General features: G+C 42.1%; 1 protein-coding gene across 5 annotated transcripts in view; it reads left to right on the forward strand.

Moving 5' to 3' along the window:
- The first annotated feature begins 1,835 nt into the window (after positions 1-1,835).
- Yipf1 (Yip1 domain family member 1) overlaps positions 1,836-27,099 on the forward strand; it is a 33,070-nt gene continuing 7,806 nt past the window's right edge. For 2 of the 5 annotated variants that reach the window (XR_007109855.1, XM_047561631.1), the window contains exons 1-11: positions 1,836-2,001; positions 2,409-2,666; positions 2,920-2,988; positions 3,346-3,425; positions 7,339-7,502; positions 10,342-10,422; positions 10,664-10,751; positions 17,415-17,531; positions 21,373-21,539; positions 21,903-22,085; positions 26,507-26,604. Coding sequence is in view for 2 of the 5 variants with exons in the window: in XM_047561631.1 (XP_047417587.1) it covers positions 3,395-3,425; positions 7,339-7,502; positions 10,342-10,422; positions 10,664-10,751; positions 17,415-17,531; positions 21,373-21,539; positions 21,903-22,085; positions 26,507-26,596 (921 nt within the window). In the remaining 3 variants the exon portion in view is untranslated. Of the gene's footprint in view, positions 2,002-2,323; positions 2,667-2,919; positions 2,989-3,345; positions 3,426-7,338; positions 7,503-10,341; positions 10,423-10,663; positions 10,752-17,414; positions 17,532-21,372; positions 21,540-21,902; positions 22,086-26,506; positions 26,605-27,099 lie in introns of those variants that run through there. The other 3 variants (XM_047561623.1, XR_007109860.1, XR_007109857.1) reach the window with 3 other exon arrangements.

Raw genomic sequence — 27,099 nt, forward strand, 5'->3', positions numbered from 1 at the left:
TGGGGAAGAACAAGTCTCTTCTCTCAGAGCCCCTTTCATGGCACAGGCCAGCCTCAATTTGCAAAGAATTGGTGAGAGAGGGTTACTAAAACAGTCTTCTCTGATGCCACAAGGAGTACCAAGGTTAAAATTAGTGTTCATCATTTCCTTCCTCCCCTACCTCTCCGAGGTCCTTTGGATTGACCTAGAGTTTTATCCCTCAGGGATATGAGCTCTTAGCAGCCCTTGTCAGGCTATAGTTGTTGCAATTGCCCATTTACCATTATCTGTGGGTGTGGATATTTTAAGCAGAACTTAAACTTGTGTGGGGAGGTACGATAGTGGGGGTGGGAAGTATATATTCCATGAATGGGTTTCACTGGAAGTGATAGTAAGAAGTGTGACCCCTTGGTTTGCAGATCCATGTATGCTAGGTATTTAGAACAAACCACTGTTATAAATCATTGATAATCCATTAGTTTAGTGCATGTATCTCACGCTGAAGGACAGTGCCCCCATCCCTTCAGGTGTTTTCCCCAAGCAGGAACCTTAGTTCTGCCTTTAACAAGCCAATTCACCATTTTATTAGGCAGCAACTCCTGGGTGACTGGTTCCAGTATCTTCCATGGTCATGTGTTCTTGTTGCATTTTCTTTACAATTAAATTGGTCCCTTGGTCTGAAGCAATACTGTGCATGTAGTCATTACAGGGTTGTTAAGCAAGAGGAGTTTGCTTTTTCCTTTGAGAAGGAAATGACTACTTCTGCCATTAAGGAAGTTTCATGGGAATCTGGAAGCAGGGTATGGTCAAGTGTCTCAGAATTTCTTACCTAATGACACCCATTCCAGTTCCAGGTTCCCACTCACTTTTTGTCAACACCAGGACTTTGATGAAGGACACCTATAAATGTTGTGCCTTTAGTCTTCTTTGGAACTTCAACTACCCTTACAATTAGATCTTGGGTCTGATGTTCAGTCAGTCTTTCTCAAAGCTATAGCAGAATAAGGATCTCCTTCAAAACTTCCATAAAGAGTCTTTAGCTTCCACAAAGTACCTTAAGTTGACAGGTGACTGGTCTAACCTTCTCTTTCTCTCTCTTTTCCCCAAGGCTTCCAACGAAGTTAAGAGAAGTGTTCCATTCCATAATCCTTATAATTACCACTGACCTCTTACTGTTCCAGTACCACAGCCACTAGATTACTCCTTACCTTATCTACGCCTGCACCTCATCCCAATCAACCACAGATAAGTAATCATGATGCCACCACCAGCTCCACCCTACCCCTTTATCACAAGTAATGGGGCCGCCATTGTCATCTGACTGGTGAGCAGTCCAGCTCCAAAATGCCAACCTGAGGTTCTGTTTTCTGGGGCCACTCTAGTACCAACATGCCTTAGTGTGGGTTCCTCATATGACTAGTTTATTGGTAAGTGTGAGTCCAAGGACCAAGAGTGAAGGACAGGGATTGTAAATCAGGGAAGGAAGGAGATCCATTCCAAGAATGCATTGTCAAATTGGCTACAACTGAAGGCATTTGGTTGCTTAATCCTGCAAGGTGGTTTGAAAGCCATATGAAAGTATTTCCCATTCTCCAAAAGGATCCAGTGTGGCAAGGTCTCCTTGTGTGAGCTATGGATTGAGCTTGTGCTGTTTATGCTACTCCAGATAGCAAGAACTTATTCACCCTGTATTAATCTTCAGTGACTAATACTGTGTGCCTGTGGCCCTGGTCTCTGGTCCTTGTCCTCAAAGCGCTCACACGATTACAAAAATTGGCAAACAATAATGATCCGGGTAAACGTTGCCGTGGTAGAGGTAAACCCAGGTCATTACGGAAGCAGAAGAGCAAAGGAAGTACAGGGAGGCGAAGGCAGCCTTCCCTGGGAGAAAGAAATGGTCCTCCAAGTCTGAGGGCTGTGTAGGCGGTAACCAGGCAGAGGCAGAAGGCAGGGCAAAACGTTTCTCCTCAGGACTATTCAGTGCAACCCCATCGTTGTCTGCTGCGCCCTGCCTTATTCAAGGTGAGGATCATGTGCCTGGGGGTACACAGGTCAGTGAGGCCCATCCCTACCTGTCCCGTTCCCTAAGGGATATAGGCGCGAGAGAAGGCACAAACTCCCACTTTCTGGGGGTGCTCACACGAACAGGGTCATCTTGCCCTTGATCACTCGTTCAGGAACTCAGAATGTACTTGACTCATCAGTCCCTCACTGGTTAAATTTTTATGGCCAAAGAAACCAGGGGATGGTGACGCAGGTGACCTATATTTTCTCTTCGCAATCATCTTTTATTGCCCTATTTTGTATTGACTTAAGGAAAGACGTATAAAGGAACAGCAGGAAAACTGCGAACTCCTGAGAATTCTCTCGCCCTCTGGAGCGAACTGAGCGCGGGTGGTCTCTCTCAACCACCCCTCCGCTTCCCCCAGGCTGCACCTGTCTCTTTAAAGCGCACCCTCGGGAGGGACGCGGGAGAGACCCGGCTCCGCCCACCTGCCGGCTGAGGTCCTCGGGAGTGTCTTCCGGGTGCTGCTGCCTCTTTAAGAGGGCGGGGCTCTGCCCGGAGGAGGCGAAGAAGTCCCTCCCTCCGGATCTCCGGCTTCCGGCAACTCAGCTGGACGCAAACCCGAGCGGTGTACCTCAGGCCCGAACCTTCCCGGGATCGGCTGGGCGCCGAGCCCCGCGAGGTGAGGAGGCTCTGTCCGCGAGGCCAGTTCGGGGCCGAGGGGTCCCGGCATCTCCTTCCTGCGTGCCTGGGCCAATGCAGCGCGGCCGCTCTTCCTAAAACCTGCCTCCGCTTCGCGGTGTCCCTGGCTGCAGGGTCGCCAACACTCCAGCGCCTACTAATTGCTGGTTCTGCGCTAAGCGACTTAGACGCACTGTCTCACCTAATGGCCCCCACACTGTGTGAGTGGGCATCATTATGAACCCATTTTACAGATGAGGAAGCTGAGGCCCCGAAGAGCGTACACACAGCAGAGAAGCCACAGAATCGGGAATCAAACCCAGGTCTGTCCGACCCCAGAGCCTGTGCCCTAAAACACTGGCTAGGCTGCCCCTGTTCCCCATCACCCCTCTGAAATCTCTGCCTCCCCTTCCTCACCCTCCATCTCCAGGCTGCATCTGGTCCCTTAAACATTCACATAGTGATTGAGATTGGATGGAACTTTTGAACACCCAGGGTTAGTTTTAATAAGTTTTAATAATACCTATGCATAGTGATTATCTTTATATAAATCTGTTAAACCCCACTGAAAAAGGAGGCAAGAAAAAGCAGTACTGTTTCTAATGCTGAAATATGTTTTATTTGTAGATGTTTTATTTTGTGATTCTACTAAGTGTACTTATTTTTTTTTTTCCTTTTAGACCCCTGTGAATTTTCTTCCACATAGTTGGGAGAAGACCCACTGACTGAATGGCAGCTGTGGATGACTTGCAGTTTGAAGGTACAGCTGTTGGGGACCTGCCTTTATCTTTATGATCACTATTTCTGTACTCACAGCAATGAATTTTCATTGCTATACTGGGTTGTACATTAAAAAATATTATTTCAAACATCTTGGTAAGAGACTTGGCCACACCCAGGTTTTTCCTGTTTGTCCACACTGGGTGTTCATTTTTGCGGAATGACCCTTGGCAACAGGTATCATAAATTAGGTATAGTGGTTGCCTAGAGTTTTATAAACACTTCTATAACACTCACTATATGTCAGACACTCTTCTAAGTGTCTTAAATAATAACTTGCAAAATCCTAATATTAAATTTAATTTTATAACTATAAAATAGCTATATTATTCTTCCTGTTTTTCCTCTGAGGAAGTCGAGGCATAGAAAAATCAAGTAATTTGCCTGTGGGTCACAAAGTAAACCAGAAAGCCAGAATTTGAACCCAGGCAGTCTGGCATCACAAACTCTGCTCTCTGAGGAAGAAATAGGGTGTTTAAAAGAGAAATCCACTTCTTTGAAATATGGTATGTATGCACAATGGAGTTTTATTCAGCCCTAAAGAAAAATAAAATTATATAATTTGCAGGAAAATAGGTAGAACTTGAGAGTGTTATGTAAGCAGAATAAGAAAGTCAAGGGTTATATGTTTTCTCTCATATGAGGAAGCTAGAGAAGAAAAAGGAAAAGAAAGCAGGGTTTGGGGGGTCTCATGAAAATAGAAGGGAGATCAGTAAAGGGTCCTAGGGTTGGGAAAAGGGAAGGGAAAGCAGAAAAATTAGGGAATGATAGTGGCCAAATTATATTGTTATATTGTATACATGTATGGGTATGTAACGACAAATCTCACCATTGTGTATAATTATAATGTACCAATAAAAATATGGAAAAAAAAGAAATCCACTTCTTTGGCAAATACTGTCATCTCTATAATATATCTAGCATCTGACCACTACTCCCACCACGTTCAAGGTCACCATCACCTTTTGTCTTTGATTAGAGCCCTTACCTACCTTTTGGTTTCCTGTTGCCTCTAGTTCCCCTCTACAGTCTATTCTTTGCAGCCAGAATAGTCCTTTTTTTCCTCCCCCCTGCAGTACTAGGATCAAACCCAGGGCCTTGCTCATGCTAGGTGAGTGCTCTACCACTGAACCATAACCACAGGAGTCCTTTTAAAACTAAGTCGGGGCTGGGTTGTGGCTCAGTGGTAGAGGGGTCACCTAGCAGGGTGAGGCACTGGGTTCAATCCTCAGCACCACATAAAAATAAAGATACTGTGTTGACCCACAATTTAAAAATATATTAACAAACAAAACAAAACTAAGTCTAATCATGTCATTCCTTCCAGTGACTGCCATCTCACTAGGAGTGAAATCCAGAGCCCATTCTGTGGCTTAGGAGACCCCACATGATCCAGCCTTTCACTGCCTCTGATTTTGTCTCCTGCTGCTCTTGTCCTTCTCTGCTTCAGCCAGACAGACCTTATCACTGTTCCTCTTACACTCTTCGTACAGTCACGACTTAGGGCTTTTGTGCCATCTTTCTGTTTGAAACATTCTTCCTTCAGATAGCCACATGGCTTGCTCCCTTACTCTGTTCGAATCTTGCTTCATTAGAGAGGCCTCCCTCAGCCATGCTATCAAGGAGTACAGTGCAAGAAGGTTCATGGTGGGGAACAGTATGTGCAAAGTCCCTGAGGAGGGAGGAAGTGTGTTTAACTTTTTTCCAGAGGATTGAGAGAAGGCCTGCGTTCCAGATCACAGATGGGGTGGCAGGTGCGGGAGAGATGTTGGCACAAAGTGAAGTTTGAGAAGAAGCAGGAGACAACTCTTGAGTTTTACTATTAAGGACTTCGGTGTTCAGAAAAGGACATAGGGTGCCATGAGTCATAGAAGGAAGACATCCCTGAAGATGAATGGTAGTGTTAGAGAAAAAAGGGGAGTTTAGGAGTCCTCAGGTAGAAGACATTGTGTTAGGAAAGGAACAGAGGCAAGATATGGCTTAGGATATGCCAGAATGTTGAAGCAGAGAACACTGATAGCAGAAGTCAGACATACCCCCATCTTGCCCTCAAGGAGTTGAGGTGCACAGAGTAAGTATCACAGAGCAGAATGTGTGAAAAGTCATCATGTTACAGGTACACACACCCTATGCTGCAATCAAACTGTGTCATCTCCTGTCCCTTTAACATGGGGCACACTTTCTGTCTTTCCTTGGGTCTTGATTATCCCCTTCCCTTTGCATGAGAGCTGCCTCCAGCTGCTTCTCCAGGAAGCCTTTCTGGATCCCATCAGCTAGATGAATTATAATCTTCCCTGGACCCTCTTTGGTCTTGGTGCTTCTATAGCAGCACTCTATTCTGTCTGGCATGCCCTTCCCTCTGGTAACTGCCGCTTTTAAAATATGTGACTTAAGCCTGTTTTCCTTGGACTGATTCTCTGGGAAAATTGTGACCATCTTTTTTAAATGTCAGTGCCCTGTCCAGCAATGATTGGTAGCTATAACCTTATGTCATTCTCACAACCTCTCTATGAGGTGGGTATTGTTTATATTTTATAGGTGAAGAAACAGATCAGAGGTATTGGGTCCACAAAGTGTTAGAGCCTTAACTCGAACAAAAGGCCATCTTATTCCAGAGGCTCATGCACTTTAATAACCTGAATGTTGGCAACTGAGGCTGGAGTAATTGTTACATACTAGCTCACTTTGGTTTTCTGCATGCAGCTATTCATATGCTGAGGGTCAGTGAGAATTCAGTTATTCAAGAGCCCTGTCCTAATGCTGGGCACTGTGCCACGCCTGTGGTATCATGATGATGCCTTCCCGGTACCTTCCTTAGGCCTTCAGAGTTCAGAGCTGCTCTGAATTTTATTTAAACACAACCTAATAAAGTATGTTAGGGGCTGGTAAAAGAGCTCAGTGGTAGAGTTCTTGCCTAGTATGTGCAAGATCCTGGGTTCCATCCCCAGCACCACACACACACACACACACACACACACACACACACACGAAGTATGTTAGGATACTCAGTCACTGTTGATGGACATAAATGGATAAAGTTCTTTTGGAAAGCAGTTTAGCAATATGGCTCAAGAGATTTAAAAATGGGAACCTAGTGATTGCACTGATAGGTAGTCATCTTCAGGCTGTTACCCAAAAAGCTTTCTCTACATAGACATTCCTTCTGTATTTCAAAGATTATTATAATGTGAAAAAAATATATAATCAGTAGACAAAGCAGGATGCACAGTTGTTTATTACGGCATGAGCCCATCCTCCATCAGGAGTCCATGTACTGCATTCATGAGGTGAATGTTGGTTGAATGAAGGAATGAATGATCATTACTGGCATGAATCTCGCTAGGCAGAGAAAAAAAAGGAAATATACCAAAGTGTTAACAATTTTTGCCTTTATGTGTTGATGGGTCTGAGTGACTTTTATTCTATTATTTTTACTTTCTTTTTCTTGTATTTTCTGTAGTGATTACATAGGACTTACTGGGGAAAATAACTTCAATTAAATTTTTTTGAACTTGAACCAAAGAAGAAAGGTTAGACTTTGCTTGGGTAATATTCCTAACTCTTCCCCAAATTCTTTAAAATAATTGTTATTTAGAATAAATGTTATTCTCTTCATTGAACACTGAGGGTTTTATAGGTTATTTTACTCAGGCTCATATAGTTAGTCAGTAGCTGAGCCAGGACTAAACTCCAAGCCTGACTCAATTCTTTTGTCATCATCATCATTTTTCCGTGATTGATTTCTAGATGAGATTTTCTTCAAAGTCTGTTACTGTTTTCTCTGACAGCATCTGTAGCAAAGCTGAGTTGTAACTGCTTGTCTTTGAATGAAAAGCGTAGTGTTTCTAGTGTGGGTAAGGTCTCAGAGGCCTTTCTGTTCTGCTTGATTTCAGAATTTGGTGATGCAACCACTTCTCTAGTAGCAAACCCAGATGCCACCACAATAAGCATTGAGGATCCTGGTGAAACCCCCAAGCATCAACCAGGAACCCCAAGAGGCTCAGGGAGAGAAGAGGATGATGAGTTGCTGGGAAACGATGACTCTGACAAAACTGAGGTTTGAATTTACCTTTGAATTTTTTTCCTTGAATGTTTTTAAAGCTTGTTCTTCTGCTTATTCTCATCTACTGTGTGCCAGGGACGATGCTAGGTAGTGGTGATGCAAAGGTAAATGACATGCGGCCTCTGCCCTGGTGGGGTAAGCAGACCTTTACCACGCACGGGAAGCACTGGTGGAGGGAACCTTGGCTCTGGGAGCAGAGAGAGTGGATTAGGGAAGAATTCCTGGAGGCAATGCCCTTGCATCATCTGAAGGAGGAGGAGGTGGCCATGGGAAGGAGGTGGGCAAGACAACACAGAAGTGTGAACTTGGTGCAGATGGGAGTGTCCTGTTTTCACTGAACTGGGAGCAAAACAGAGCTGAGGGCAGGAGATGACGCCACACAGATAGACCAGGCCTCCACACAGCCAGTATGAAGTGTATTCTGAAAACAACTGGGAGCTACTGAAAATTTTTAAACAATGTGCTTAGTTATGTTTAAAGATATGTACGATATGGTGGGCATGTGGTATATGAATTGGAGGAAGTCGGACTAGAAGCCAGAAGAACTGGTAGGAGACAATTAAAGTGGTCTAGACTAGAAGGGGTGAAGCTGAACTAGAGTTGGACACAGCTGCATAGGGGTTGAGCTCAGCAGGATATGCTGGGAAGGTTTGGTGAGGGAGTTCAGGTGAAGGGAGATCTCTAGGTCTCTAGGTGGAGGTAAGTCAATCGAGTGGCTGTTTTTAATCACAAAGATATCTTTCCATGCTTGTAGTTGGCATGTTTTAGGCAAATAATATTTATTCTATATTATAAACCAAATCATGACTGGAATGCGCTAGAGGTGTACTTGCTTCACAGCAGTGTGCTCATAGGGTTCTTATTATTAAGATCATGTGGCTCTTGGGCACCAGATGCTCTTTCTGGAACTCCATGAAGTATCAAAATAAGTACTGAATTTTATGCTAAGTTGAATGCCATTTTATACCAAATATAGTGATTAAAACTTAAGAGCCTGAGTTCAGGTCCTACCAATAGTTATATGGTCTTGGGAAAGGTACTTTTACTTCCTTAAGCCTGGGTTTCCTTATCTGAAATATGAGAAAATAATGTTGAGCCTTATCGTCAATATCATCACAATACCTAATATTGATTTAGGGTTTAATGAATGCCAGCCTCCATTTAAAGTTTTCATCATCTCATTTAGTCTTCCTAATGACCCTGTGAACCAAGGACTATTTTTATCCTCATTTTACAAATGAGAAACTTGAAACATAAAGTTTAAGTAACTTGTCCAGACACACAACTAGCAGGGAATATGTGAATCTTTAAACTAAGGCAGTCTGAGTCCAGGGATGGTTTCTCGTTGCTAGACTGTACCAGAGATAAGTTGGCTCCTGCACACACAGGAGGGGCTATTAGTGCAGCCAAGTGTGTTAGGAGTCCCTAGACAAAGAGACCAATAGGATGTGTATGTAGAGAGATTATTTTAAGGAATTGGCTTATGTGATTGTGGAGGCCTGTTGAGTCCAACATCTAATGAGGCTGGAGTTGTGGGACGGAGTTGCAGTCAAAGGCCTCCTGCAGAATTCCCTCAGTGCTGAGGCAGGAACTGAGATGGGTGGTGGGGCTGGTTGATTTCTTGTTCTAGTCAGTCTTTCTAAAGTCCATCAATTTAAATGTAAATCTCATTCTAAAACATCCTCACAGAAACATCCAGAAGAATGTTTAACCAATATTCTGGCATCAAGACCTAGACAAATTGATGCATAAAATTAGCATCACATTGAGTAACAGCACACCCCATGAGGAAGAAATGTGTATGGGGTAAAAAAAAGAAAAGTCTTAAAGTTGGAAAAAAAAAAAAAAACATTTACCCATTATCTTAATTTTGTCTGTGAATTGAGAGGAGGTTGCCAATGTTTTTATGACAATATTTTGTGACTTTTGGAAAATGGTTCTCCCTGGTCCTTCACAGTTGCTCAGGTCCACCTACACCTCTGCTGTGTGAATCCTCTGTAGATAGCAGAGGATAACAGTTGTGATTCCTGGTGTCACAACTCCTCTGCCATTGGAGAGCTGTGGTGTGGGGACAGGTGTGGCCCTCCTTATGGGCCTCCTTTTAACTGGAATTTTGGTTTTTGCTTTTGTCAGAGCCCTAATATTTTTAATACTTCAGAGTGAATCAGTATGTCAGATTTTTTGAGAATTCAGGTGGTAATAGTAGTCAGGAATTTTTTTTTTCAGTACTGGAGATTGAACCTAGGGGTGCTTTACCATTGAGCTGTATCCCAGCCTCTATTATTTTTTATTTTAAGACAGGGTCTCATTATGTTATTTAGGGCCTTACTGATTTGCTGAGGCTGGCCTTGAACTTGCAATCCTTCTGCCTCAGCCTTCTGAGTCTCTGAGATTACAGATGTGCGCCAACCTGGTAGTAGTAAGATCGTGAATGATGGGTGGGGGAGAAGACATTTACACTGACTACTGTGTGTGTGTGTGTGTGTGTGTGTGTGTGTGTGTTATTGTACATAAAACATCTATGAGGTAGATCTTATTAGCTGTACTTTTTAGACAAGGGAACAAAACTGAAGAGGATTCTAGTGCTTCATCAAAGTTCACCCAGTGGAGGGGCCAGATTTGAAACCTTTAGGTGAGATTTCAAAATTGAAGCTTGTTTCTCTGAGGGGCCAGGAGTGGGGCATTGGCTGTTGTGGGCATTGGTCACTGAGTGCTGAAGAGCTTGGTGTTTTCCTGTATTTTGGTTTCTCATTGGGCAGGGCCCTCTCCCTCTGCACAGCTGCAACCAGGAAATTGCTTCTGTCTTCATTGCATTTCACTTTACCTCTGACAGTTACTTGCTGGACAGAAGAAAAGCTCTCCCTTCTGGACATTTGAATACTATCAAACATTCTTTGATGTGGACACTTACCAGGTTTGTAAACAGTTTACCCTTCCTTTATGTAATGGAGATTTGTTTCTTTTGTGTTTAAACAGTCAAATCAGACAAAGGACTTTCTGTACTGAAGTGGTCTTAGAAAAATAAAGGGTTACTAGCATGTGAAAATACTATTGTAAAAGTCTGAATAACTGTTTTGGTTTTGTAGTTGTTGAATTTATTAAAATTCAAAAGAAAAAAAAATCTTAAGTAGAATTACTGCTATGTTGTTTTCCAGGTCTTTGACAGAATAAAAGGGTCTCTTTTGCCAATACCCGGAAAAAACTTTGTGAGGTTATATATCCGCAGCAATCCAGATCTCTATGGTATGTGTAGTACCATTTTGATTCTTTACCACATTCCAGTTAAACTGGGCAAATGTGTGGGTCACCTAGGAAGTTGGAGACTTGTACTGTTTTGGGGTGTGCAGCATTTTGTTTGACTCTTCTGAGATTCAGTAGCAACCCAGCAAAGAATTTATGGATAAATGCAATTATGTGTCATATTAATGCCAAGATTATGTCCTTTCAGAACTATGCCCTTCAAATGACATTATAGTCTTGAGACAAATGAAGCCGCTTTATCTAAGAGGAGGCTGTTGGTTTTACTGTATGTACCTGGTGGCAGTGGGGAGAGTGTGGAGAAGGTATTCTCATACTTTTTATTAACGTGCTGAGTTCCAGCTCCACTTTCAGATGTCCTGGCTCCTCTTGGGATTTGGTCACTAGCACTGAAAGTGTGAAACAGGGGTGGGCCAGGGAGCAGATGTCATCCTTTTTTTTTTTTGTGGTGCTGGGGATCAAACCCAGGGCCTTGTGCTTACAAGGCAAGCACTGTACCGACTGAGCTATTTCCCCAGCCCCCAGATGTCATCCTTGACTCCCTTGCTGTCTGAAAAAAACTCTGAGGTCCACACAGCCTGAGGAGAAGGTTCAAGCAAGTGGACTTCTGTGTTGAGGGATGAAGGAAGCCAACAGCTCTGATCTGTTTGTGTGGCGGTTGCTAGACCAGGGACCTTGTGTGCTTGGTCGTATTTCAATTTTGCAACCATCCTTTGCTTAGTATCCTTATTTTTTCAATGACGAAGCTGATGCTTAAAGAGGTTTATTAATATGTATGCTCAGTCCCAAACAAGAAAGTAGTAAAGCAGTAATGTATGTCCATTATAATAGGTAGAGGAATTCATGAGAATTTACAGTGTGCCAGTTTTTATCAGATTGTACATTAAGTGCTATTATCCCTAGGTAACATGTGAAGAAACTGTAGCTAAGAGTGTTGATCTAATAAAGTAACACTGTAATCAAATTTAGAATTACATAGAACCCATATTGTAGTAAACTGGTAGTCTTACATTCTAGACCCTTTTCATCAAATCATGGGACTATCCAGTATCTAAAACCAAAAACTGCTCTTGTGGAGGTTTTAAGGCTCTCTTCCCTCAGCCTGTGCTCCCTGTGACATTTCCAGAAGTTTATAGAAGTTCCTTCATGGAATTCCTAGAGCCCCAGGGAGCCCTGTATGAAAACCGTTGTTGCATCAGTCTGTATCTTTCATTCAAGGGTCTTCTTTCTAATTGTCTTACTCATTCTCACTTCCAAGTAGAGAGCTTCTTTAGCAGGCTCAGTGCCTGAGGAAGCCATGTCTCTAGTGCTGGACAGACAACTTGGCACACAGCAACTCTTCAATAATTTTTGAGCACCTTATTTTGTGCTAGGCCCTATGCTAGTGTCTGAGAATTTAAAGGCAAAGCCACAGTCCGCGGCCCCAAGGAGGAAGAAGCAAATGTCTATTGAACACCTTACAAATGCAAGGCATGGAGATAAGCACTGGAAAAATGGGCAATTCACAGAAGAGGAAACCCAAATGGTCACTAAAATCATAAAAAGATGTCTAGTTCCTGGTGTGGTTTGGATCTGGAATGTCCACCAGAAGCTCATGCATTGAAGGCTTGGTTCCTAGTGCAGCAGTGTTCACAGGTGGGCCTTGGGAAGTGACTGGATCTCGAGGGTGCCAACCTCATCAGTAGGCCAATCCACTGACAGCTGAATGTGCTGCTGGGAGGTGTGAACACAGCAGGCAGGTGGAACATGGTTGGAGGAAGTAGGTCACTGAGGGCATGCTCTTGGGGACTATATTTTATCCCTGGCCTCTTCTATCTCCTTCTTGGCTGCTATGACTGAGCATCTTTCCTCGGCCATGCCCTTCCTCCATGGTGTTTCTACCCTGGAGCCAGTGACCGTGGACTGAAACCTTTAAAACCATGAGCACAGATACATTTTTCCTCCTGTAAGTTGTTTTCCCCAGGTATTTGTCACAGTGATAAGAAGCCAACACAGCTCCACTTGTAATTAGCAAAATAAAGGCAAAACATTGGGTTGGGGTTGTGGCTCAGTGGTGGCATGCTCACCTAGCATGCATGAGGCCCTGGGTTTGATCCTTGGTACCACATAAAAATAAAATAAAGGTATTGTGTCCACCTACAACTGAAAAGTATAAAAAAAAATTATGCTCATCATTTTAGCAAACATCTTGACTTCAGTCATTCATTTAATTAATTCAGCAAACGTTGAGTACTTACTATTTTAGGTACTAGAGATACAGCAGTGAATAAAACACAAAAATCCCTGCCTTAAGTGGTTTATAATTTAATGAATTTAACAATAAATAAAATAAGTTATATATAATATATATAACAGTATATATATATATAAAAAATAGTATATATATATATACACATACATAATATATATATATATATATATATATATATATATTACTAGTTATAAATGAGAAGGTGAAAATTTAAAAGCAGAGAGACAGGACATGAAATGTTTTTATAGGTTGGTGGGCTAGAAATTTTTTAAAGGTGACTTTTGAGTAAAGACCTAAAGGAACTGGGAGTGATTTATGTAGACACCTAAGGGAAGAAAATTGGAAGCAATAGGATCAGTCAGTGCAAAGGCCCTGAGGTATGAGGTGCCTAGTATGTTTAAAGAACTGCGAAGAGACTAGTGTGATAGGACCAGAGTGGACAAGGGCCTAGTAAGAGATCAGGTTAGAGGCAACAGAGAGGGGAAGAACATAAAGGGTCTCATAAGTCACGGTAAGAACTTTAGCTTTTACTTTAGCGAGAAGCCAATGCAAGATTTGAGCAGAACAGTGATGTACTCCAAGTCAGTTATCATAAACATTGACACTAAGTGTTGTCAAGCATGTGGAGCCATGGGAACTTTCATTTAATGCTGGTGGATATCTCACATAAATTGGAGCAATTTGAAGATGCTCAGACCCTATAACTCAGCAGTTCTCAAAGATGTTTATTTTTAGAGAAACTCACATACATAAATGATACCATATAGAAGAATATCACTCACTACAACAGTGTTGCAAATATTTTAAAACAATCTGTTTATCAGCAAGAGGATGGATAAATGGTTGTGGTGTATTCATGATGGAATCTGTGGGTCTTAGAATGAGACATATATGCATTGCATGGATAAATCTCAGAATGATGGTAAATGAAGAGAAAGCACGTTGTAGAAGAATATGAACAGTATGACACTGTTTAAAAGGTTTTTAAAAGTGATGTGATAGGTTCTCTGGCATTTTCTTTCTTGTTCTTTATGTTTTTTTCTAAGTTAGAAATATTTCATTACATAAAAATGTATAGTATGAAAATTTAGTTATAAATATTATCTGGCTTAAGGCTCCCCGCCACCTCTACCCTACAAGAAGAGTAGAAATTAGGTGTGGAAGGGGAAGGAGAAGGCAGTGAAGCAGTGGGCAGGCTGTGGGCGGGGTGTGGGGGGTTGTGTACGGTGCTTGAATCCCAGCTGTCTATAGCAGTCGCTGGAGAGGTCACCAAGGCCCATTATACAAGTCTGAGGAATTTGGGTTTTATCCTCAAGCAGAAGGGGTTCACTGAAGGATTACAAACAGGCAAGAGAGATGTTAATAGCTAAGGGAACAAGAATACTAAGGTCTAAGACAGTTTTCTTGCTTCTGCCCAAGAGTGAATTATTGAGCTTGAACCAGACAGTCAGTGAACAGGTGTTGATTACCTTTCAGACCACTTGAAAACATTTTCCCTCCAGCTGCTGCTGTGCTAGACAGCTTAGGGCTGCATTCCAGAGAACGGTGGACAAGTCTTTAAATCAGGACAGGTGGCCCTCCATATCCATGAGTCTCACATCTGCAGATTCAATCAACCTTGGATCAAAAACATTGGAAAAGTAACCTTGCATCTGTATTGAACATGTATAGACTTTTTTCATGTGCAGATAATAGTACAGATAACTATATAGCATTTACATTGTATTGGGTATTATAAATAACTTAGAGATGATTTAAAGTATATGGGAGGTTGTGCATAGATTATATGTAAACACTTTGTCATTTTAAATAAAGAACTTGAGCACCCTTGATTTTGATATCTTTAGGGGTCCCAGAAGCAGTCCACCACAGATAGTGAGGGACAGCTGTATAAATATTTCTCCATACCAGGCTTCCTATTGCTCTTGTGTTTTAAAAAATATTTATATATATTTTAGTTGTAGGTGGACCCAATACCTTTATTTTATTTTTATGTGGTGCTGAGGATCGAACCCAGGACCTCACGCATGTTTGAGGAAAAAAAGTTATTTTGGCTCACGTTTTCAGAGGTTCAGTCTACTTTGGTCAACTTCATAGCTCTGACCCAAGGTGAGGCAGAAGATCATGGTAGGAGGGTGTGGTAGATGACAGCAGCTCAGGATTGGCAACCAGGAAGCAGAGGGAGCAAGCTCTGTTTTACCAGGGACAAACTATGAACCCCAAAGATATACCCACAGTGATCTGCTTCCTCTTGCCACACCTGCCTATTTACTACCCCGTTAACTCGTATCAGTGAAGGAATAGGTTACAATTCTCATAATCTAATCATTTCACCTCTGAACATTTTTGCATTGTCTCACACATGAGGGTTTGTGGTACACCTCATATCTAAATCATAACATCCCTCAAGCTAAATTCTGAAGTCACTAATAGGGCTTCTAAGAACCTTCTGGCCCACCCATCTCTAATCATTGGCTACTCATGACCTCAAACTTCCTTGACCTTGAACTTTTCTCTCCTCACACTGTTCCCTCTTCCAGGATTATTCTTTTCCTTCTTCACTTGAAAGCTTCTACTTTTTTTTTTTTTAATCCCTGCTTAGACAACACTTTTTCAGGGCAGCCTGGACTTCCCTTTCTCCAAATTCTTGGGTTAGATATTTTATTTTCTGTCTCTCCAGTGTGCCTGAGTGTATTTGAGGCAGTGACCCTGTCTCTGTTGCTTCACTGTGTCCCTAGCACCTACTCTCTAGGGCCTAGAGGATACTTAGTAAGTAATGACTGTTTGAATCTGAAGTTTTTGCTTGCTAGTTATATGGTGCTGTGAATTAATATTTTGGCCAGTTGAGTTCATGTGCTAGGATGGTCTCAGCCTGCCTACAGTACACTCATGGTCAATTTTGGTTTTTGCCTCTTATGGGAGAGACAGACAGAATAACAGATTCAGTCTTTGACTAGAGCAGGTTTGTGGAAAGCTGATGCTGGTGACTCTTGGTGCCTCCCACTGCTCATGGTCCCTTTCCCACTGCTGGGTGCTAGTGCTTGGCTCTGAAAAGTACTCATCCATTTCTACTAGTTAGCACCCCCAATATAGTATGTTTCTTTTCTTGGTACCAGGAAGTGAACTCAGGGGTGCTTACCCACTGAGTCACCTCCCCAGTCCTTTTTATTTAGGGCCTCACTAAGTTGCTGAAGCTGCCCTTGAACTTGTGTTCCTCCTACCTAAGCCTCCAGAGCCTCTGGGATTATAGGCGTGTGCCACTGCTCCCCACTACAGTAATTTTCTTAATTTTGTGATATGCCAAGGTATCTGAAATTATCCCCAAAGGTGTAACAAAATATTAGTGATATTGAAAAATGAAATTCATAAAATGTATTAAGATCTCTCAATTTAAAAATTATATTTGTTCTACATAGTATGTTTTCTTTTTTTTTTTTTTTTTTTACATAGTATGTTTTCTAGGTAGTGAGAGACAAAGATGGTGTTCATGAAATCAACAAGTGGTGAAAGGGGTGTGTAGAGCACATTCCACTCAGCAGAATGTTTTCTCACCATTAGAAAGGATAAACTGATTTGTATGACTTGCTGTGGTAGAATTTCTAGGCTATATTAAGGTAAAAATGGAAAATTGCATAGCAGGATACATATGTATGTCATCTACATAAAACCACACACATACACGTACATACACATTTGCATATATGTGTAGAATATTTCTGGCAAGATTCTCCAGAACTAGTTACAGTGATGAGTTCTCAAAATGTAGAGCTAGGGCACTGAGAGGGAGGCAACGTGATTTCTCTGTATTCCCTTTTGTATCTTTTCAACATGGAACTGTTACTATAGTACTTTTTCATTAAAAGAAGAAACAAAGATAGCTTAAACGTGCATGCACATATATTCTTCAACATGACCAGGGTTATCTGGTAGATTCGATTAACTTTTGTCTAAAGTGTTCTGCTTGCCTGACTCTTCATTTATGCTATGGAAGGACCGGTCTGATTCAGCTTCTTTTTCTCCGGCATTAACATCTAACACTTAGATGAGGGAAGTAATCATTGCTTCTTGTATTCTGATGGAAGGCTTAACAAAGTGTCTATGAATTTTTTTGATGATCCTCCATTAAAAGAAACTATATACAAATCAATGTCTTTATTTACCTAATTGTGGAAGGTGTTTTGACCTTTAAATCTAATCCCCCTAGTCTTTAAGACAGCTAATTACTGAGTTAATGTTTTGACCTTTTTTTTTTTGAAGTCCCCATTTAGTGTTGATTACATCTAAAATTCATTTTCCCTTGCTTGTGAATAGAGAGCGGAAGATAAGAAATTATTCTGTAAGAGTCTAAAGGCTTGAGCTTATTTTCCTGTTTCTGAATTTTCTGGTTGCTTTTGCAGGCCCCTTTTGGATATGTGCCACATTGGTCTTTGCCATAGCAATTAGTGGGAATCTTTCAAACTTCTTAATCCATCTGGGAGAGAAGACATACCATTATGTGCCCGAATTCCGAAAAGGTTGGTGAATAGTGTAATTCATTTAGAATGCCACGGGTTTCTAACCAAGAGTCCTTTTACCCCCTGAGTGTGTGGACCCCATCTCTGCATTCTCTGTTTTAGAGGTTAAACACACCTCCTGTCTCAGAGTTCACCACCCATTGATATAAATCTGCATTTTCTCTCTCTCTTTCTCTTTTTTTTCCTATGGTAAAATACACATTTTAGATATACATATAGAAAACACGTAATATGGTAAATTTTATATTATATATCACTAGCTTCAGCCTCTTGGGGAAAGTTAATCATTTCTCATTGGTAAAATGGAAGGGCTATTGTAAGAGTAGAGTTCATACATGTAAATAGGTTAAAATAGTGATTTGTACAAAATGAATTCAATAAATATTATTGCTAAATAGATGTCCCTATATATGTATATAGAGACCTGTGAGAGAGTATCCATATATCCTTCCTTCCTTTTCTTCCCCTTTATTCTGTATATGTGTGTGCATCTATGCAAGTTATATTACATATAACATAAAAGTTACCATTTTAAGCATATATTTAACATAACATAAAATTTAACATTTTAAGCATATATAATTCAGTGTATAAGTACATTCACACCATTATAAAATCACATAATTTTTAGGAAAGCTACTCTGCAATTGAAATTTATTCTAAAAGCAATGTACAAAAGAACTGAAAGACAGTGTGCCCGAAGGTCGGTATCCTCGCATGATTTGTATCATCACAGGACTGGGAGCAATTGGGGCATTGATATTTAGGTTGTGATGGCTCAGCTGACTGAGACTGACTGTGGCCACAAATGATGAAGCTCCTATAGCAATGTGGGAAGGTGATCTCTCATGCCAAGCTGGGGCCCCTTCTATTAGCAGATTTGTATAGAGGAGGCTGCAAATGGTCAAGGCCTGGAAGGGAAAATGCAGAAGTGAATGTGACCTAGTAATGGGCTTCTAAATGACATTCTTGTTTTAAAACTTACTTTCTTGAATCAGTATTGGGCAGTTAAGAGAAAAGAAAACATCTTTCAAGCACTTGCAGATGACAACCAAATGAGGAAGGCTGGCTTTAGAGAAGACTGACCTGTACTTCTTTCTCAAGCCCTGGCCTTCCTGCCTGCTCTCCTGCTGAGAGGCCGTGGGTAACTGGATAAGAACTCCCAATAGACCTCTGCAGCTTCCAGCTCTGCCACTGGCTAGCTTCTGCCTCTTAGGACAAGCTAATCTTTCTTGGCCTCAGATTCATTGGTAAAATGGAAATGATAATACTTCCATTACAGGGCTATTGCAAGAGTAAAGAGTTGATACATGTCAGTAAGTTAGAATAGTGATTTATACAAAACAAATTCAATAAATACTGTTGCTAAATAGATGTCCATATGTATGTATATAGAGACACGTGTGAGAGAGCATCCATATAGCCTTCCTTCTTTTCCTCCCCTTTATTCTTTGTGTGTATGGGTGTATCTGTGCATACATGTGCACAAAAAGAAAGTAAACTTCCTTTTACATCATGGAGTCAAACCTGGGTTCAGTTCCCATGCTGTTTATCAAATATCTTTGGTTTGAATGTAACTCAATAAATGGTATCTATGAGATAGAGATCCTGTCTTCACATAACTCAATGATTAAGTAAAGCCTGATAGGTGAATGAATACTGATGTAAGTAGTCCGTGTTAACCTCTTTATTGGAGGCATTTTGACATAAAAGTAACCCACCCTGCCTGGGGATCTGGAAGCATGGCAGGAGGGTCTTCATCTCTTCTTAGCCTCTTTGGCTGAGCATCCCAGTTTCAGGGAGTGATGTGATGTCTGTACTAGTTATCTTACTGTCAATAAACATGGCCCTATCAATAAACTTTTTCCCTTTTTATGTAAATATGAATCACTTCAGAAAGAGTATGAATCCTGCTTTCACCATCTTGTTAATCATGTGACCTTGATCAAACCCCTTAACTTCTCTGACCCTGTTTCTGCTCTAAAATGGAAATGTAGATTATATAAAATAATATGTGTACATACTAGTTAATAACAAAAAAAGCCAATTTGTGTGTGTGTGTGTGTGTGTGTGTGTGTGTGTGTTAGTTACTAGGGATCAAACTAAGGGCAAGCACTCTATCACTGAGTTATGCCCCCAACCCTTTAAAAAAATTTTATTTTGAGATGATATCTTGCTGAGTTGCCCAGTCTGGCCTTGAATTTGCAATCCTCCTGCTTCAACGCTGAGTACTGGAGATTACAGGTGTGTGCCACTGTGCCTGGCAAAAGCAAATTCTTTTCTTTTTTTTCTTTTTTTTTTTTGGTGATACTGGGGATTAAAAGCCAGTTACTCTACAACTGAGCTACATCCTGAGCTCTTTTTATTTTTTATTTTGAGATAGAGTCTCACTAAGTTGCCAAGGTTGACCTTGAATTTGGGATCCTCCTGCCTCAGACTCCCAAGTCACTAGAATTACAGGTGTGCACCATCAGACCTGGCAAAAGTGAATTCTTGACTGACCAATTATTATTTATTAATCACTTAGATTAGTTCTTACCTGTTTTTAAAACTATTTAAATTCCCTAATAACTTTATAGGGTAATTTTATTCCCATTTTGCAGATAGGGAAACTGAGGTAGGAAGGTTAAGTAACTCACCACCCAGAGTTATTTTGCTGGATTAGAACTCATGGCATTTGTGTACAGTCTGTGTCCTTGACTATTACAGTACATTGCTTGTCAGTAAAGCAGTAGTGTAATGTCTGATGCTCAGTAGGCAATCAGTAAGTGGTAGCTATAGCCAGAGTAGAATTTTCTTCCTCTTCCTTTGGTTATCCAAGAAAAGGTGTTGTGTCAACAAATTTACCTCTGGTTTAATCAGGGAGTTCCAATGTGGGAAAAAATGCTCTGAGGGGCTCAAACCATTTTGAACAATCACATATCTCTTCTTCTTTTTCTTTTTTCTTTTCTGGTGTTGGGGATTGAACCCAGGGCCTCACATATGCTAGGCAAGTGCTCCTATCACTGAGCTACATCTTAACCAGTCTGGCTGTAATTGTGAGGAGGGCCTTTGTTCTCGTCAGGATGTTAAATGAATTACCTACTGAATTTCATATAGGAAGGGCTGATGCCATGGCTTAGCCATGTTTTATGACCATCCATTCTGAAAGAGAGAAGGAGAGTCCTCTAGGGCATGCTGCTTCGAGAAGAGGTGAGTGGTATAGTGATATACTGAGTGCTACTGTTCCAAGAAGCTGCTAACTAGCACTTCCACCACCAAGACAGTTATTTATGTACGGAAGAAAGTGAAACTAGAGAATAGTTCAACAATTCATCAATGAGTTGGAACTCCGTATATCAGGGACAGAAACATCTCTAAATAGCATGCAGAACAAGTTAATCTGTACCCAGGGCATTTTAATAAATTTCCTAAAGAAATCGTGTCAGGTCTTGTTTTGCTAGGGCGGAGGATGTGTTCTGCCAAGGGGATATTTGGCTTTTATTCGATTGAAATGCTCAGTATACTTAACACGTGCAGTGTGGCCCTCTGAAGTATCTCAATTGTTTAATAATATTGGTTGTTAGTTATTAAATAAACTGTAAAAACTATATAGGAGACTACTAGTCACCACTACAAAGACGGATGCAGAAGATTCAGTAGTTCAGCAAACATTTATCAAGTGCCTGTTATGAGTCAGGTACTATCCCAAGCCCAGGAAATGCAGGCTAGCAAGATGTGATCCCTTGGTCCTTTGAAGTAAAGAGGCGTGTTTGGAAATAAGAGCAGTTAGGTATTGGAAGTGCTTTGATTGTATGTTAAAGCCCTGATGGGGATGAAAACTGTGTCCTGTCGTCCGCAGTGTCCATAGCAGCCACCATCATCTATGCCTATGCCTGGCTGGTTCCTCTCGCCCTCTGGGGTTTTCTCATGTGGAGAAACAGCAAAGTTATGAACATCGTTTCCTATTCGTTTCTGGAGATTGTGTGTGTCTATGGCTATTCGCTCTTCATTTATATTCCCACAGCAGTAAGTACCACACTGTGGAACAGACTCTGGGCGATGCTCTGTTCTTGGTTGAAAATTCGACGGAGAATTCAAGCAGGCATTGTTGTTTTCAGCCCTATACTCATGTGCTCCTGACAGTCCTCTTTGAATTTAAAGTTCAGCTGAATGAGGGCTGGGGGTGAGTGCCAGATCGTGAGCCCTTGGTTATGAAAGGGTCCAGCTCAGTCTGCATGCTGGTGGTGTTTCTCCAGCCTGTACTGAAAACCTGACTGGCAGTGGGGGCCCAGCTTCTGATTGGCTGGGGGGGATATAAACGAATGTGCCTGGAATGAACTGCTCTGAAATGCCTCCAAGAAACCCCTCCCCACCTTCCTTTTCTTTCAGATACTGTGGATTATCCCTCAGAAAGCTGTTCGTTGGATTCTAGTCATGATTGCCCTGGGCATCTCAGGATCTGTCTTGGCAATGACATTTTGGCCAGCTGTTCGTGAGGATAACCGGCGCATTGCATTGGCCACAATCGTGACGATTGTGTTGCTTCATATGCTTCTTTCTGTGGGCTGCTTGGTATGGTCTCATTCCTGTATTCTTTTGGTGTATATTATATGCAAATGCTAAATGATCTCAAATTGTTAGATGCAACGGTTCTTTTAAAATAACCTCCATGAAATCAGCACTGTTTTAGACTCTCCTTTTTTAGAGGGATGTTGTCTAAGTTAGGAGAATTTGATTGTAATCTCTGCCTTTACCTAGTTTCTGCAATCTGGTTAAGATTTAGTGCATTGCCAGAGGAAGTATGGGTGGATGTGTGCCCCTTGATCAGGCTGGGGAGCAGGAGTGGGGGGATTCTGCCTTTGGGTGCCTTGATGATTTCTTGCACGTACCTAGGAAGACTTATGAAATTTGAAGTTTCATGGGTAGAAATCTTAAGCAAATACAGGACAGTGGAGCTGTTTTTAAAGTGGACTACATTTAAAGCAGGTTTTGAGTTCCTGTGTCTAGATGTCTTTTTAGGAAGAGCCTTTGCTTCTGAGTCAGGCAGGTAGAAGGCCAGCTGTCACTCATTGACTGTGTAAGCTTATACATAGTTCTGTATTTCTCTGAATCTCAATTTCTTCATCTCTTACATGAGAATATTTCCTGCTTATAGTATATGTCTGAGGTGCAAACAAAATAATACGTAGAAAGCATTTAACATAGAACTTGTCTTATAAATGCCCATAAATTAGGTTCCTTTCCTTTGATCCTAAGGACACATGACTGATCCCTTAAAATGCTGCAGTGACACTTCTGTCTGTTAAGGAAAAACATCCTTTCCATCATAAGTAACTCCTCATTGGAAGACCTTACACTGGCATCTTTCCATGTCTCTCCTGAATTTTTCCCCATTGTATACCACTGAGAAGTTGGTGAAGGGGAGGAGGCAGAAGATAAAGCATCATTTTTTAAAGCTCTGTAAGAACTAGTGAGAAGCAGGGAGGATTGGACAGTGGAGTAGGGAAGTATTATCATTATTGTTATTATTAAGAACCCATTTCATGTACCCGTGGCAAGATCTTTTGCCTCCTGCACCTCTAATTCCCTTCTGGGGTAAGTGGCGTTGAAACTAGGATTTTCCTGTCCATCTTACTGCTCAGGAATTTTCTAGAAGTGAGCATCACTTAGAAGTAGAAAGGACCAAGTGTAGTGGTGCATGCCTGTAATCCCAGAAGCATGGGAGGCTGAGGCAGGAGGATTGGGAGTTCAAAGCCAGCCTCGGCAACATTTCGAGGCCCTGAGCAACTTAGTGAGACGCTGTCTCTAGATAAAATAAAAAAGGGCTAGGGATGTGGCTCAGTGAGAAAGCAGCCCTGGGTTCAATACGCAATACCAAAAAAAAAAAAAAAAAAAAAAAAAAAAAAAGGTAGAAAGAGCCCTGGACTAGGAGGTGCATAGCATTGTGAATCAAGGCAACTTAACTCTTAGAACCTTGGTTTTCCTCTTCTGTCAAAGAGATTCATATCTTTCTGGGTTTCTGTGAGATTCAGTGAGATGACTGTAGAAACCCTTCATTTATTGTGAAGTGTTCTTAAGAAGAAAAGATGTTAGGAAAAGAGCCCCGTGCCATCAGAAGCTGCAGGGCCAGTCTGCTGCATATTGCTCCATGGTGCCCCAATAGAAGTGGTCCAAGGCCACATAAACTTAAGCTTAAGTCTCTCATTCTCTTCACAGTGACCTTTCATTGGTACCTCTCACCAACTTCCCATCTCCCTCCTGAACTTTTTACCCTTTATATACCTGGTTGAGAAGTTGGTGTGTGGAGGAGGCAGGAGAAAGGGCATCTGTTTAGCTCCGTGAGGGTTTCCAGAGCAGGGCAGAATGGATCGTGGGGCAGGAAGGCACTTGTTAGGAGCAGGACCTTTCTTGGAGGACAAAGTTCAGTTTTCTCCTTGTGGAAGAAGGGACCACCCTGTGGTCAGTTGTTTTGCTGCCCCCCACTCTTACCCCACCCTAGGGCCTGGGTTTGTTCTCTGCACTAGAGATGGCTTCCTACTTTCTTTTTTGGAGGAGGACTAGCTCAGGGTTGAGGAGACTCAGTTCCAGTCCCAGCTCCACCACCCCACTTTGGTTATCTCCCACTCTGCACTCCCGCCTCCTTAATTAGAAAAAGGAGCTGATCATGCACACCATAGTAACATCTTCACTGTTATAAGGATCAAGTGATATTTGTACCACAAAAAATATGACAAGTTGTACAAATGGGAAACATTATTATTATTATCGGAAGGGCAGAGAGGAATTGGCAGGGGAGTCATTTAAGCTGAGGGGCACCAGCTGAACCAGACAGCTTGGCTTCCTCACTTTCCCCTGGGAAACCCGGATTGGTGTTTTTGCCTTATTGCAGTGAAGCATGCGACAGTCCCACACCTGCTGAGGGCCTCTCAGAGATTGTACATGCAAATGATCTCTAAGTTTTAACTGGAACACACCTGGCAGGATAGCTAAGAAAGCACCCCGAGGGTATATCCTTATCTGGGATGTGTAGAGAAGTATTAAGCCTGTGTTTGTGTGGCTACTGCTCATAGAGGGACCTGTGTCCTAGCTCTACTTCTGCAGTGTCTGCACGCCATCTCTGATAGATCTGGAATGGGCCTAGACCTGGTGCGCCAAATTGCAGCCTGTAGGAGAACAAAAGAACCTAGACTGTGGAGGGAGACAGAACTGGATCAGAATCCCAGCTCAGACACACAGTTGTGTAGCCCTGGGAAAAAGCTCTTGAGTGTCAGTGTTCTCACCTTTAAAACGGGGATAAATTTTTCTACTACAGGTTTCTGAGCTGATTAATGGTTACGTGCCTGGTCCACAATAGGCGCTTCCAAAATGGTAGCTGGATTGTTATTAAGCATTTGTGGAATTAATATATGGAATGAAAGCTTGCTCAAGAAATGGGAGCTTGGAGATCATTTTTTCTTATCCTTCAGTTGTACATGTAAAATAACAGGCCCATAGGGTGGAGGGACTTGTCCAGAGTACAGTGCGAGTTAGCAGCAGAGCAGGCTGTAGAACCAGGGCCTGTTGGCTCTTCCATCTGAAGCGGGGTTCCTCCCATAGCCTCCACCAAGGTCTTTGTGCTCCTGTGAGAGAGAGGACTTGGGGAGCCTTGAATGGTATGGGCAGTGTGGCATCTATCCTCCTCTTAATTTTGGGACTGTTGTTTCTGTGCCCCAGAAAACAGCTGCAGGTAGGGGCCCTGGGGAAGAAGACTTTTAAAAGTAGTGGAATTGCCCTGGGAATGTGACAAACTACATGAAGTCTGCTGAAAAAGGCGTCAGTGGAAAACTGAAAAGGTCTCTCAAAGAGTTAAGGAGGAAGAGGATTGCGTTGGGAAGCTCCAACATGTGGTGTTGGTGCCCTCTTCTGGCTGATAGAGAGCAGAGCTGGTGAAAACTAGTTCTTGAGTTGGTAACTTTTTAATTTTTCACCTTCCTAAGGCACGGAACCAAGGGGGAGCCATGAGCATTCATGGTCCTTTTTTTGCCAGGGGAGGGGGGGCACATAGGGATTGAACCCAGGGGTGCTTTACCCCTGAGCTATATTCCAGCCCCTTTTTATTTTTTTTATTTTGAGACAGGGTCTTCCTAAGTTGTCTAGGCTGGCCTTGAACTTGAGATTGTCCTGTCTCAGCCTCCAGAGTTGCTGAGATTACAGGTGTGTGCCACTGCACCTGCCTCAGTGGTCTTTGATACAGTCATTGGTTCACCTTTCCTTTGAACAACCAATGCTCAAGGCTAGTAAGACTGGTATTTTCCTGGACTAATGTTAGGATTCTCAGACCGTGAGACAGCAGGGAGATCCTCCTTGATGTCCTCCCTCCACTACCTCCTTCTGATTTTTGACAGTTAAATTATAGGTGGTGAGTGGAAGCACTTATCAAACCTTTCATTTCCTAGCTGAAGAATTAGGGGAAGCATGCCTAGAATTTCCGAGGTCTTTCAGAAAGCCAACTAATGGTTTATCAGCAATCTGTCATGGTTCAGTTCATTAGATACTGATTGTTTACATAGTATGCCAGGCTCTGTGCAAGGTGCTAGTGACACAGAAGCAAAGACAGAACATCTTTGCACTGAAGGAGAGATTAGAATCAGGAACATGCACTTTGGAGTCAGAGGGACCTACCTTTGAGTCCTGGCTCCACTAACCATGTGCTGTATGCACTTGATCAAACAACAGTGTCTCTGAGCCTAAGTTTCTTCACACTTCAGATAAAGGAAATTGTAATGACCTCACAGAGTTGTAAGGAGAATTAAGTCATGTAACATAGATAGTGCCCAATAAATGGTAGCTAAGTTTAAAAAGGCACCCGCAGATGAGTGATTGAGACAGGCATTAATAGATAGTTGCAGTGTGATCACAAATATGGCAGGGGGATTGTGGGGACCAAGGACCCAGAAGGACACCCACCTGGACCATGGTGTCTTGACTCCCTCTTCATGCCTCTCTTCCTGCAGGCATACTTTTTTGATGCACCAGAGATGGATCATCTTCCAACAACTACAGCTACTCCAAACCAAACAGTTGCAGCAGCCAAGTCCAGCTAGCAAGGAAAGTAAGAGATTATATTTTCATCTTGTGTGTGGTGTGGTAAAAAATGGGTAGCACCATCAGTTCTGCTACTGTTGGCATCAAGAAGAGAGAGGGCCAGATCCTTTTGTTTTTGCACACTATTTCATGTGGTACGTCTGTGTATGTGCCTCTTGTTGAAAGCTTCAGTTTTGATGTCTGTATCAATTTGTCCTCATAGAGTTGGGGAACATGAGCTCTTAGATTCTGCAGTAAGAGAAGCCCCTCCTTTGTCCCCCATTCCCCCTTTCCTACTCCCCATACCCTTTCCAGCAGAGCAGTATGAATTTGTTCTATTTCCTAACAGTCCTACTGGTTTTTCTAGTGTTTCTATGACTTCTCAGGCTGGCTTCAGACCCTCTGGAATTAAGTTGATGCCTCCTGAATTAAGTTGATGCCTCCTGAATTAATCCTGGGGTTCTCCAAGGACTTCCACATTTTCATGCCTCATTTGTTCCCAAGACCTCTGAGGTGATTCCAC

Source organism: Sciurus carolinensis, chromosome 1, assembly GCF_902686445.1.
Source record: "Sciurus carolinensis chromosome 1, mSciCar1.2, whole genome shotgun sequence".
NCBI classification, from domain to species: domain Eukaryota; kingdom Metazoa; phylum Chordata; class Mammalia; order Rodentia; family Sciuridae; genus Sciurus; species Sciurus carolinensis.